Consider the following 14,822-nt stretch of genomic DNA (forward strand, 5'->3'; position numbering starts at 1 on the left):
CAGCAATTTCTCCAAATGACAATTTATAGAATGATTTACTCTAGATAATGAAGCTAGTAAGTATTCTAATCTCCAAATTATCAAATAAATAATTTGCAGTTTTCAAATATCTAAATCCATAAATCTAAATCTATACTAAACATAATTCCCTTTTTAATGATCCAGAAGGTGCAGTTTCTTTGGAATTTTTCTCATCAGAAATTATGTGATTGGGCAGCCAGGGTGGCTCAGCAGTTTAGCGCTGCCTTCAGCCCAGGCAGGACGTGATCCTAGAGACCCAGGATTGAGTCCCACGTCGGGTTCCCTGCATGGAGCCTGCTTCTCCTTCTGCCTATGTCTCTGCCTGTGTGTTTGTGTGTGTGTGTGTGTGTGTGTGTGTGTGTATGTATCTCATGAATAAATAAATAAAATATTTTAAAAAAAGAATAGGTGATGGTCTGGAATCAGGAAGTTTGGACAGGGAGGATGAAACAATTATGTCAAAGGATGGTCCACTCACTGTCCTTTCAAACAGAAGCATACACTTTGTTAGGTCTCAAAGGGTAAAAGGTTTTGCACATTATGAAGAGGACAAAACGCAGAAACTTACAATATTAGCCACTATTCTAACAATGAAATCCTGGTTATGAGAATGTATGAACAAACAGAAGAAAGGTGGACTAAAGAACCATGTAGGTACATCACATGATAGGACCACAGTGGGTTATTAAAGGAAGCTGGAGATTTTTAAGCCTCTGAAATCTCTTAAAAGAATTACTAAAAAAAAAAAAAAAAAAAAAAAAAAAGAATTACTGAGAGGTCAACTATCTCATGGGCCCCCTAAGTTTTTGCTGCCACCATCTGCAGCACAAGAATGGGGTGGAGGAAACACAGGTGATACACTGGGACAAAGTTCTTAATGACACAAATAAAGGAAAGCACGAGTCCTTTTAGTAGAGAGATTTAAAGCTGGAGGTGTTAAAAGCAAATATGCCACGAAGAATACAGATGATAAACAGGACTGCCTGGTTTCTGGGGAGGACACAACATGAAGGGGGAGATAGTAAGGGACTTCTCTTGTTCCCTTTTGTATCTTTAGAATATGGAATTCTAGAAATGTATTGTTATGCAAAATAGAAGTTAAACCTTAAGATTAAAAAAAAGTGATACTTCTCTTATTTACTGAAAGATACCGACAACATACACATTAGAAGGACCTGGTACTTTCAACTTCAAGACAGCGTCTACACTTTATGACACTCAGGACTTGTTCCATAAAGAAAAAAAAAATCTTTCATACATCTTGAGTTTACTGAACGCTTAGAAGTAATTCCTTCTTCATACCCTACTATCTCAAAGGGACATAAATAAACAGAGGTTTTTTTTTTAAATTGGAGTTGGCAACATCTGAGCTACATTTGACATCAATGGGATGTTTGATTAGTAGTCACAATTCATGACTGAGAATAAAGTTTATTTTAATAAAAAATCCTGAGATTGTATTTTCAGAATATTGGAAAATGAAGAGCCAAAGTTCTTCATAACCCACACAGTATATGTTTTCTTCTGTCTTTGACTAGGGAGAAGGAACTAAATTATTAAACACCTGTGTGCTCAGCAATGGGGAGATGCTGGTTCAGATGTAACCATACTTAATTTTTTCACTCTAGGGAGGGAGGTTTTGTCAATGAGAAAAATCAGGTTTCAGAGAGGCCACACATTTCCACAACTAGGTAAGTACAAGATTCAACCCCATAGGTGTGTGAGAGCAAAGTCCATAGAACAACTCTGTAAATGCAAAGCTGAAGAGGAAAGAACTGCATGCTTCTTCGGGGGGCAGCAGCTCCCAAATTAAATGACAGATGAGAGACGGAGCAACCTTTTGAGGGTGGGACTATTTGACAGAAATTTTGACTGGGAAATGACCCAATTTAGTAAGGGATCGAGGAGATCAACATGCGGGCAGTGTAGAAAATGCTCTGGAGGAAGAACAGACCAGGGAGATGTGCCGGAAGGAATTTCCAACCCTCTATTGACAGAGACCTTTCGTCATTCTTATTTTAGCTTTCCTCCTCCTTTTAGCTGCCACCACCACAGGAAACCTCAAAGATAGTTAAGTGTTACAATTAACTCATCAATGACGTGGGTTTTTTTTCCATGTCATTTTTTTCCCCCAAAGACAGTTAATTCAGTGAGTTGGCCAGATGATTTTAAAGTCAAAATGCAACCATATTTCCTGTATCAATGTTCAATCTCTCTGAATAAATACCTGGTTTAAAAGCACACTTCATAAAAACTATATATATATATTCTGGTTATTTATGTTGTATCACTCTGAATGTGCTAATACTTGGATAAAATTTAAATTTAAAAAGTCCTTCATTTGTGAGATCAGTGCAATCGACAAATGCATTAGGTACACTCATGAACAAAAAACCTTCTCCTAGAAATCTATGGGCTTTTCTTCTCTTTTATCTTTATTATTAATAGTAAACATGACAGAAAAGTTATCAATGAACCAGCAGAAAGGACATTTCTCAAATGAATACAAAACCAAGAAGAGCTCTTAAAAGTGGATAAATGAAAACTAATCAAATCTAATATAATAAAAATCTGGTGTCTGAATTCCCTTAAAGCTCCATAACCACCCCCACCCCCTCCAAAGAATCAGCACTAAAACATGAAACAAGATTCTAAAAAATGACTTTACACAAGAACAAGGACAGGCTTCCATGAGGGCAGAAAAGATCTGCCAGGTCCTGGACCTTTGCTCTGGAGCAGGGATCAGCTTGAGAAGCAACAAATGAGCAGCCGGCTGCTACCAGAGGAAGGAGAAGGTGGGTAGGTAGAACTGTGGCAAAGGAAAAGCTTGACCTCCCAGCTGAATCCCACTTCCTGAATTAACTCCATCAATACTCTGGAATGGTTTAATTCAGAAATTGCTATCTGCATCAGTGCAGGATCAAAGTATATCAGGATTTGACACAATAGTTCAATACCTACTGTGATAGGTATCATGCTAAGTATATGTATTTGATGGGGATTTCAAAGAAAAACTTTCTTACCTTTCACAGAACCACCAGGTGCATGCTGAGAAGTGGAGAGTCTAATACCATTTATTCTACTATTCAATCTGTTGTCAGTTTTCTTCATTTTCTCCCTAAACCAAAAGTATATACATTACCCAACACGTTTTATAAGGTTCTCTGGAGAACACAGTAAGTAGTGTAACTAAAATTCTCAATTTTTTATAATAAAAAAAAATTTAGCAAGGTATAATCTAAATGCAAGATTCATCCCTTTAGTGTACAGTTCTGAGAGTTCTGTGCCCCTCCAAACTGAATATATTTGGCAATAGCTTCATTTCAATCATCTGCATTTGTTGATTTTGAATTTTGAAGAATTAAGCCTAGAAGTAAAAATAGGAGGAAAACTAAAAGAAAAATACTCTATATAATATAAATTAGACATACCCATAGTCAAATCCTGCATTGTTGCATTCTTACCAATTTCTATTACTGGAAACATTAAATTGAACCTACTTTTCTATTTGTGGCTTTCCTTTCTTCTTATTTATTGATGATAAGCCTCGTTTTTCAGTTGAATGCTAATGGAAAGAATAAAGAGAAGACACACAGATGAAAACTAAACCATACTTGTGTAGTTAGTTACCCTTCTATTCTGAGATCAAACATTAAAGTGACACCTTGCCGGTTGTATATTCTAATAAATTCTGATTTCTAACCTATTTCCTGAAGCTACCTACCTGGATCACTAAAATTTGCACATTCTCTGCAAAATAATACTGATCTAAAAAAAAAATCTATTTTGTATTTTGCTTTTAAAATGGACCTGGATTCTTTCTTCTGACCACAAAATTAAACACAAGTGTTTTTGCTACAACTGGTATTTGCTACACCTTCAACAGTATTCTAACATTCAGGTTTTTAAAACTGCAAAAACAGTTTTGTCGACTTTAAGAAGGGAAGGTGTAGGCACTGAAGTAGAGAGAAGGTATAATCACATGGACTCTGAAAACAGGCCATTAAGTATGACCAAAGTGACATACAATTTCTCCAAGTATGCTTCAATGCTTTGGTTTTTAAGAAGGCATTGCAGTAAAGGTTAACATTTGGATCTGAGTGTTGGCCAGAAATAAAAATCAGGTTAATTTTCCAGAAAAAAGTTCTCTCCACAGCTGCAGTGGTAAGCATTCCCCTATATCTGTGGTGCTAAGGTACCTAACAATCACACTTGAGAGCATTCTGCACTTTGATTACGCCAACTCCTAAGAAAGCAAATATTTCCTAATTACATTCAGGAGTGTGGGGAAACTGCCCTAACAATCCATGAAGGAAGGTCGGTTTCAAAATTCACATCACGACAGCAAGATAGTGATGGAAATATGAATAATTATTTCAAATGCAAAAGAATTAGCAAAACAATTTAACTTATCCCTGGTTGGAATAAACACCATAGGATTCATATCAAAATGTACCAAATTTTTGAGCAAAATGTACCAAATTTTTGAGCAAATAAAAGGTATTTTTTTTAGGTCCCAAAAGAGCTCAGACCGTATTTCAGTTAAGTTTAAAGTCCAACACTTACACTATCTGACATACTAATGCACAGAGAACTTGACTCTTACAGAGCAGCAATGCACAAAGACAAAAACCAAAGCCTCAAATACCTGGTCAGCTAAGGCCACACAGTGCTCCGGGTGCTGAATGGTGGGACAGCTTTGCTTTCTCCAATCCACTATTCCATTCTGTTCAGAATATTGCATGGTGAGCCCATCCAATGGAGAACAACTTGTACCAATAGTGCTACAGAGAAAGTTTATAGGAGTATGAAAATCTATCCTCAATAAACAAACCCACTATATCATATAACGAAGAAGCTATAGCAACCCTTTTCTCAGTTTTTTTTTTTTTGTTTGTTTTTTTTACAAAATGCCTAGTGAGATCTCTAAGGGAAAAAAAAGTATACTATGAGAATAAACTATTGCACAGCTATCTTATCTATTAATAATACCTATCTCTCAGGAAATTAGTAACAAATGCACGTTGTCTTCAGACTCTCTGCCACAGTCATCCCGTATCACTTACACCCAGTGTGTAGCCCCAGTTTTGCAAGGATCACTGACTAGTACTGTGTATATCTCAGGCATGTAAAAGGATAGGAGGATGTGACCAAAAACCGAAAAAAACAGACAACAGAAATAGACCCAAAAAGAATCCAGAGAAGGAAGGTACTGGGCAAAGCCTTTAAAATAACAGTGCTTAAACACATCACTGATGGGAAATTTTGGAAGAGTCCTGGAAAATATAAAAAAGAACCAAATTTAAGCTCTGGAACTGTAAAAGAAACAAATTAGGAACTCAATGGATGGAAACAGATGAACAAAATCAGTGAGGAGGAACTGTGGTCAGAAGAAACTAGACCAGAGCACCGAGAGGAAGAAACCATGAGAGAACAGAGAAGTTTATGAGACACACGGGGCAAAGTGTAACATCCAGAGTAGTCCAGGTCTCAGAGGAGAAAACAAGAGAATCAAGCAGAAGCAACATCTGAAGAGAGAATGGCTTGGACTTCTCTAAACCCAAAAAGTATCAGGCTTTAGACTTGAGAAGAATTCATTCTAAGGCAGCTACAAACACATCCTAGGCAAAGTGCTGAAAACCAATGAGGAAATCTTAAAAAGCAATCAGTTTGAAAAGCACACCAACTTCCAAAGATCAACAGTAAGACTGAACAATGAATGCCAGCTGTCTTTTTTTTTATATATATAAATTTTATTTATTTATTCATGAGAGACACACAGAGAGAGAGGCAGAGACACAGGCAGAGGGAGAAACAGGCTCCATGCAGGGAGCCTGACATGGGACTTGATCCCAGGTCTCCAGGATCACGCCCTAGGCTGAAGACGGCGCTAAACCACTGAGCCACCGGGGCTGCCCGCCAGCTGTCTTTTTTTAGTCCCCGTATAAAAAAAGTAGAATCTGGGATAACACAGCTGATACGGGAGGTGACTCCAGGAAGCAGGCACGACGAGCGCACAGAATACATAGGAAAAGAGGAAACACCAATGTAAGGGTCCCTTACTGAGGGAGACCTCAGTACTGGATGGGACCTCCTACAATAATCATCTATCCAAAGGACAGGGAGCCAGAGCTCCCCCATTGGTTGGTTGAGTGCGGATTACTGGAGCAAACTGACTTGCATTTCTGGGGAGGGCCAATTAGGTCCCCAGAATCATCAGCCAGGGCTCTGAGGCAGAAGGCAGCACATCCTGCAGCTTAGGTAGGACAGGAGGAATGTGAGGGGAGGCAGAGGTGGGCCGAGAGGACATGAGGCAAGGGAGCAAATGCATTAAACAGGAAGACAGGAAAACCTGAGTTTCAGAGCTCACAGGAAGTAACTGCCAACGTAAGATCCTACATCCAGCAAAACTGAAGGCAAAATAAGCATTTTTTTCCAGGCAAAAATAAAAGTGATGGCGTTACGGGCAGGTATGACTTTGGAAATACTCCGTGTTCTTCAGCTAGAAGGAAAACAATCACAGAAGGATGCTAAGGCATGTGGGGAAGGAAGGGCACTGGAATGGTAAAATCTGACAAGTGAAGAGAGATTTCATGAGGTCGAAATACAGAGAGAACGACGACACGTAAATATGACATTTATAGTTGATACAGGGAGAACGTAAGGGGGGTGACAGTGATTAAAGGTCCTCATGGGGGAAGTGGTACGAGCACAACTGGTACGAGACTTTTAGTAAGTTAAAGATGTAAAATACAATCTCTAGGGTAACCACGAGAAGAAGGGAACACGATCTATAACAATCAAGGTTAAGAGAAGAGGAAAGCAGAATAAAAACCACCCCTAAAGCAAGAAAGGAGAGAAAAGGAAGGTAATACAGAAAAGGCCAAATAACAAGCCAATAGTAAAATGGCAGACTTGTAGCCAAAAGTATCAGTACTTAAAGCAAATGTGACACAGTCAATTAATTAAAAAATGCACAAAGACATTTACGTTTTAGAAATTAGATACGTACTTCACAAGGGGACTTTTCCCGGTATGTTTCTTGTGGATTATGGTGTGCTGTAACACATCTACAGTAGAGGAAAAAACAGTTCATTATACCAAATGCTTCTGCAAAAATCCAAAAGGATGATGCAACTAATTTATGGGACCATGACAGCATCAACAGACCGTGCAGAACACTTGTAAGCATTTTTCACAGAAAATTCCTTAAAGAGGCAATTTTTCAAAGACACACAGGACCACTGAATTTTCTTAAATATCCTCTCAAATATGGTCCACCCAAGAGCAAATCGGTTTGGTCTAAAAATTATGGAATTTCGCTATGATGTGCCACTGCAAAACAAGAAGCTGCCATTTCAGGCTCTTTTTTTAACCATTAAAAAAATGAAGTGTCTCAAACATTCAAAAGATGTGCATCTATTAATGTAAGAAACGCCAATATACCATTTCAGATCTCTCTATTCAGCTTGACCCTTGAACAACATGGGTTTGAATTGTGAGGGTCCTCTCACAGATTTTTTTTCTGATGAGTAAGTACACTACTATAAACCTATTATTTTCTTTTCTTTAGCCTACTTTATTATAAGAATACAGTATAAAACACACCTAAAATACAAACTATGTGTTAATAGTGTACGTTTTTGGTAAGGCTTCTAGTCAAAGAGCAGGCTAGTTATAGTTTAGTTGTGGCAGAGTCGAAGTTCAACACGGATTTTCACCTGCATGGGGAGGGGGTCAGTGCCTCTAACCTGCATGTTGTTCAAGGGTTAACTATACTTGCCTCTTTTAATTAAGAAACAAAAATTAAAAAAAAAAAAAAAAAAAAGAAACAAAAATATATCACAGAAACAACTGAAGGCCTTCCTCCATTCCACTAACTCCCTCCCTCTACAGAGAGCTAAATTAGTTGTAATATTTCTAGTGTGTGTTTTTATGAAGACTTACAACAAACACCCAGGTATTTGCTATTACACACAAGGCTGCTGTGAGGATTTCAGTCTCCATCCCCTGGGCACACAGACAACAATTTTCATAGCAGCAGAACTGCCGGGCAGTAGCATAAAATTAATTACTTCCAACCTCACTACATAGTGTCAAATTTCTGTCCAAATGAGTTGTACCAATTTATATTCCCATCTGCAGTGGATCACAGTTCCCATTACTTCATATCCTTGGTAATGTCAGACTTGAAAACGCTTGGCCAATCTGAAATGACATCTTACTGTTTTTAGAGTGTGCATTTTTTGGACTACTTGTGAGGCTAAACACTATTTAATAGCCATTCAAACTTCTTCTTTGAACTATCTTTATCTTTTGTCCATATTTCCAATCAGACTGATGTCCTCATTGAACTTTCGGAAGAATATTTCTACTGTCTGGATGTAGTCTTTCTTCAACTGTGGATATCCTGTAAATGTCTTCTAACTGTCTGGTTTTTGGGCCTCGTGTTCAGTTAATGTAGATTAGAAAGATCTCCACAGTCATGCATGCTCTGTTTCGTCAAAAAAAGCCTTCTTGTCCCAGATTATTAACATTTCAAAATTCGCTTTTACAATTTACTATTACATGAAGTTTATATGCTACATATATTTTGTTATTCATTTGAAATTTCTGTGCATGATTTAAGTAGAGATTTAATTATAAAGTCTTTTTTTCAACTGGAAAGCCAGCCAACATCATTTACTGACTAATCTATTTTTCCTCATTTACTTATAATGCCAGCCCTCACACCCCGAGTTCCCAGATGTCTGTTCCTCAGCTCCTTCACCTGTCTTGACAGTCTGTTGGCCTCTCCCTGTGACCCAATCAGGCAGAATGGCCTGTTCCCATGAATATACATTTACCTTCTTCTTGACTTGAAGCTTCTGAACTGTCTTCTTTTAAGTGTTCTAATATTTTAGAAGTCTTCAGAGAGGATTGTAAGTTATCTGCAGGAAGCATTCATTATTATTAACTTTTTAGGAAAAATGTAACAAACAGAGCACACAGAATGATTAGGATTCCTTTTCTCCCAAAAAGAGGAGAGTGGAAAACTACGTGGGAAAGAGAACTTTTCTACTAGTTAGGCCCTTTAAGAAACCAAAGTGACATAGCACAAAACACAGGACTGGGAGTGGGGACGCTGAGTCACGGAGCCTGCTCTTTCTGTAAGAACTACAGGCTGGAGCAAGGTGTCTCGCCTCTGCCAGCCCCCCACGTGCTCATGTGCAAAATGAGAAGCAGCACTGGATTAGTGCTTCCCAAACATCGGTGTGTGGGGAGGTTTTCAAATTTCTAGTGTGTTGTGAACTATTACTTTTATAAAATATGATCATGTGTGGCAATGTCAAACTGCTACACACTCTCAGTGTCTACTATCAGTTTCTATTCTCCTATTACAGAGCAGTGACAAGCAATTTGTGGACCAGCACTGACCCACCAAACACATCCTGAAAGCTCTGAATAACTTCTCTGTTACTATCCAGACTGGTGGGATTCCAGAGTTTAATGCTGAAGTCATTCAGAAGTTTAACATTTGTTTTCTCAATTGTCAGAATATAGACTAACACTCTCTATCTTAGGGAGAAAAAGGGTAGAGCTGTCGATTTTTTTAGAAAGTGCAAATGAACTTCGACAACAATGTGTTCTTTGGTCAAACAGTGCGGACATCCTGGCCAGATTTTCCCCAATCTCAAAACATGCACTTTTAATACATTCAATTTCACAACAATCTGATTATCTTCAAATCTATTAGCTTCTTTAGCACTACTCATAATTTAAATACTGTAAAAGCTCTCGTGATGAGTTTTCTATTATTTATATATGCACTACTCACTTGGGCTAGTTTCCCTGGGCAGCCTGTTAAAATCTGAATTTGAAGTTTAACTTTGGTGTTTCGATGCTTTTTTAGAATTAAACATATGCTATTTAATGATATTCCTTCAAAAGTGCCCATACTCCGTTCCAGCAAAAGCACTGACTGTTAAATCTATACAGTTGTAGGATTAGAATTCTCCTTAAAAAAAAAGAAAAAAAAACCCAAACAAACAACAAAAAAGCTACTACTACCACTAAGACATAAATTTAACCATGGAGTTGCTCATTTTGTCTTATCAACTTGTCATCAAAAGTCTTAATTCTAATTGCTACTTGTTTAAAATATTTAAGGAGCGTGCATGTACATGCACACACACCCTATTAGAGAAACATGACCAAGTTAATCCATGTTATAATATCCAATCATCTTACTTTTTTAAATCTCTTTTTCTTCCACTTAAAAATGAGGAAATACCCATTTTCTTTCCCCTTTAGGTACAAGAAAAATATGAGTTTGCTGAAAACCGAAGATTAAAAAAAATAAATAGCCACTTGCCAGAGTGGCTGTGCTGGAAGTCAGCACATTCTCCTAAAAAGCCCCCATTTGTGTTTCTGGCCAAGTATTTGTTTAAAAAGGCAGTTGAAAAAGTTGTGCCTAAAACGAAACACAAGGCCAACTATAATAAAGGATGAGACATAGGGGCGAATCCAACCTACAGGAATAGAAGAAAATAATTGGGGAAATCTTCGGGAAGCAGTATTTCAGTTGGGTCTTAAAATAGGTGTGATTTCAACGGCTGTGCCAAAAGGAAGGACATTTAAAAGTTCAGGTGCACAAGGAGCCAAGGCACTGGGACAGGAAATGGCAGGTGAACTGAGCAGATGCCAAGCTAGAGAGTAGTCAGTGCCTGAGACTCGCAGGAAGGTACAAGGAGGCTCCTGGCAGGGCTTGAATTTCAAACTGAACTTTTATTAAAGTTTTGAAGAGGGGATTACCCAACTGATCCCTGAGGTAATCCTGGGCTAGGTTACAGTAAAGGGAGAAACCAGAATCAGAGGCGAGCGAGGCTTTGTGCAGGGTGTGCATGAAAGAAGGGCTTAACCGCCACCATGGGGATGGGTAAGGAGAGACAGTGTGGCCTGGCCTGTAAGCGGCTGAGCGCAAGAGGAAGCGTGGAAAGGGGAAGGCCAGGGTTTTCAGCCCGGGAGGGTGAGGAGGTCACTACTGGAGCAGGGGCCCAAGAAGGGGAAGGTCGATTCCAAGAGGTTCCACACCATGCACTCAGCAGCGTGGTCCCCCTATGACCCTGCCACCAGGGCTGACAAGGACCCAGAGGAACCAGCGTGTCCATGAGTTGGAGACAGCTGGCCTCTGCCTTGCAATCAGAGTGTTTGGTGACATCAGCTTTCACATGGTATTTTCCTTAGAACTGTAATGTGACCGTCACTGAGAACTATAGATGTCTCTTAACTGTATGCCACTGGGGGCTTTTCCACTCACACTAAACGATCACCCCATCCACACAGGGCAGCACAGTGAAATGAAAACTCTAAGCATGAAAAGAGCTGCTTTCTAAGAGGAGAGGCGCTTACTGAGGCTGTGCAGGGGGTCTGGTGGCATGGCCTGAAAGAAGCTGTGCACTCGCTGACTCTGTAGGAAAGCTTGGGATGAAGTTGAAAATAGCTGCCTGCACAGAAAGAAAAGAGAGGCATTAATTTCACACGGTACAAATCCACTGGAGTCTCAGCTCAGGCTGTAAGGCAAACATATGTGGCAGTTTCATCCAGGTATAAAAATTACATGGTTTTCCTAAGGAAAAGAATATTATCTTCTAATGTATTTCTCATAGGAGAAAGTGAATAAAGTTAAGCCTCTTCACAAAAATCTAATCAACAGGCTTTTTTTTTTTTCTAATCTATAATCTAGTGGTATGGTTGCAATGCTGGCAAAAAATATGCATGTTATTATTTCAGCCTGTTGTCCCCATGGTCCAATAGCCATCTTTCTGCTCAGAGTAAGTATTGCAATTCCTTTACCCTTCTTCACAGGTGTACTTGTCCTCACTTGCCTGTCCCATGAAGGCACCTTCCCACACTCTAAATTTAAGAGCCCAGGACGTGGGGGTGCTCAGGGTCCTGGAAACTGCGGAATGCGGTGGTGGTCTGGTTAGTCACAAGTATTACTACATCTGAAGGCATGACTAAGGGTTCATTCCACTGTGTGTCGTACCATCTTTCTGAGCCCTTATCTTTGAAAATCAGCTCTCCCCACATTTGATTAATGTAATTAAAATATTCCAGCTGGAAGTCTTCTCTACAAAGAGACCTGCAATAAGGGGCACAGTGACAGTACAGTCTAATGGAAAGTTTCCTCAAGGATCTGCAAACCAGCTCAACCACTTAAAAGCTGACTCATTGTAAACAAGTTACTTAGCCTCTCAGCTTTATTCTCCTCATAGGGAATAATACTACCAATTCATCAAGGTTATGGCACTCACAGCACACAAAACTGTAACCCTGCTTAATAGACAAATCCCTTTCCATTACTTCTGAACAATTTAAATGCTCATTTAAAATTCTTAAACTTCTCTGGGATGCCCGGGTAGCTCAGTCAGTTAAGTGTCTGCCTTCAGCTCAGGTCATGATCTCAGAATTCTGGGATCGAGCCCTGGGTCGGGCTCCCTTTCCCTCTGCCCCTCCACCTGCTTCTGCTCTTGCTCTCTCAAATAAATCAAATCTTTTTAAAAAATAAAATCAAATTCCTAAATTTCTCCCCAAGTTTTTTAGCAGTCATTCATACTAATTATAAAATCTAATACCATATGAAGGGATGACCCTATGGACCAAAATTACCTTGTGCATTAGGTAAAATTGCTTCTTGGTACACAAATGTGGAAAGAAATAGTCAATAGGAAGACAAGGGGAAATAAAGAGATGGAAGGACAACTGAGCAAGGAGCTGCTCTAAATTTCCAGGTCTGAACACATCACCTATGGCTGGGGATTAAAATCCAAAGGCAGTGGTGGAACCTATTATCCAGTTACATTTACAAACCAACTGGTCCAAGGACAGACAGACCCACCTTGAATTCAAGGTCAGGGTCCCAAGAGACAGCCTAGATGCCACCTACCACTCCACATAGCAAGTGCGTCTCTGCTGTGGGAACAAGGAGCTAGATGTGTAAGCCACACCCAAGACTGAGGCCCAAGGCCTGAAGTCCACACACGCTCAGAAACCAAGGCTCAGTAATGCAGAAGCACAAGATGATGGCAATTCCACCTATCTATTTAAAAGTCAAACTGGCCATAAACTAACACATTAAATAAGAAAAACAAGATCATGTTTTGACATGACAGAAACCACCCAAGTGTACATTCCAGTGCCCTATTTCCATCTTCCTTATTTGCAGTCATCTGGAACTGTATTCAGGCAGTGTGTCCTGTACCAACCCCATCTCCACTGCTCCTGTAAACTCAATTTCCTATTTCTCACTTACAATTCCCCCTTCCTCTACAACTGCTCCATTTTTTACGTGACATGAATGATAACCATACTAATCTAAAATCCAGAAACTGAGAGTGAGGTGTTCTAACATCCTGAGAGTGGTGCTGAGACCACAAACTAGCCACACAAATCAAAGATTTTTAAGGGAAATACTAGGGGAAGAAAAACTGTTTTAAAAATGTAATTTTTGAAGAAGAAAATCTTTCCAAGCAGGATACAAAACCCTGAAACCATCAGAGGAAAGGTCAATATATCTGACTACATAAAAATCTCCACTGTCCATGTGGTCAAGAAATAATGACCAACAGGGCTCCTTTCTCCAACAAATAACTCTTATAAATCAGTAAGACCCATACAAAGTGGGAAGGACGGAAAAAGCCATTTACAGGAAAGTGCAAATACAGACTGACTCCAGACTCAAATAAGAGACAGTCTCCCTCTCTGAGACTGACAAAGCAGAGATGAGAGTATCTTCCGTCTGCTGAGGGGTGGAGAACCGAATTAAAGACTTCTGCTGCTACCTCCTCAGAATCCTTAGAAGTAATCTGGAGTCATCACGTATTTAAAAACGCGTAACTTATGACCAAACGATTTCTACAGATTTCTCTTACAGATAAATGTCTCCAAATATGTTGAGAGACATACATGGACATTCACTGTAATACTGTTTGTAGTTTTAAATATTTAGAATAAAAATGGCCATAAAATCCACTAATTATGATACAAGTAAAAATAGATTATGTAGCAAATAAGGAGGCAGCAATCTTTTTACATGTACCAATATGTTACCATGTCCAATATATTTAATGAAAAGAGTAAGTGGCAGAACAAGAGTGTACAGGATAACTCAATTTGCACAGTAAATACATAAATTCAAAGGTATGTACATGCACAGAAAATTTCTGGAGAGTTCTGTAAGATTTTTAATGAAGGCTATTTCTAGTGACTAAATTTGGAGAAAGGGCAATTCGGGACTTTTGGCATCACACCTTCCATTACATTCTTCACAAGTAGCTTGAATAACCCCTTTATAGTAAAAAAGATCTCAAAACACACGCACACACACACCTCTGTGATCATCACTGAGGAGAAGACTAACAGCTGTAATAAGGAGGAGTCAGCCACATACTTATCATCTTAGCCAGGAAACAAATTTCTAAAAGTGGCTCCTTATGGAAATATTTTTTTCCTTCTCAAAGTCTCAAACTTACAGAAAAGTTGCAAATACAGTAAAAAATACTTTTTCTGAACCATAGTCAGTTGATCTCTGACACCCCAACAACTGGAAGACATTTAGTATTTCCTACAAAGACATTCTCCTACAATCAGTAACAGGATATTAACACTGACGTATTAAGACGTAATCCTCAGGGGCACCTGGGTGGCTCAGCAGTTGAGTGTCTGCTTTTGGTTCAGGGTGTACACAAATGTGGAAAGAAATAGTCGATAGGAAGACAAGGGGAAATAAAGAGATGGAAGGACAACTGAGCAAGGAGCTG

At 39.1% G+C, this 14,822-nt stretch overlaps 1 protein-coding gene across 4 annotated transcripts in view; it reads right to left on the bottom strand.

Moving 5' to 3' along the window:
* ZCCHC2 (zinc finger CCHC-type containing 2) overlaps window positions 1-14,822 on the bottom strand; it is a 63,441-nt gene that overhangs the window by 15,540 nt on the left and 33,079 nt on the right. For all 4 annotated transcript variants that reach the window (XR_012028469.1, XR_012028470.1, XR_012028467.1 and 1 more), the window contains exons 6-11: window positions 11,413-11,507; window positions 8,868-8,951; window positions 7,034-7,091; window positions 4,670-4,805; window positions 3,522-3,586; window positions 3,045-3,139 (exon numbers count right to left, since the gene is read on the bottom strand). Coding sequence is in view for 1 of the 4 variants with exons in the window: in XM_072821474.1 (XP_072677575.1) it covers window positions 3,045-3,139; window positions 3,522-3,586; window positions 4,670-4,805; window positions 7,034-7,091; window positions 8,868-8,951; window positions 11,413-11,507 (533 nt within the window). In the remaining 3 variants the exon portion in view is untranslated. The remainder of the gene's footprint in view (window positions 1-3,044; window positions 3,140-3,521; window positions 3,587-4,669; window positions 4,806-7,033; window positions 7,092-8,867; window positions 8,952-11,412; window positions 11,508-14,822) is intronic.

This window comes from Canis lupus, chromosome 1 (genome assembly GCF_048164855.1).
Source record: "Canis lupus baileyi chromosome 1, mCanLup2.hap1, whole genome shotgun sequence".
Classification (NCBI taxonomy): domain Eukaryota; kingdom Metazoa; phylum Chordata; class Mammalia; order Carnivora; family Canidae; genus Canis; species Canis lupus.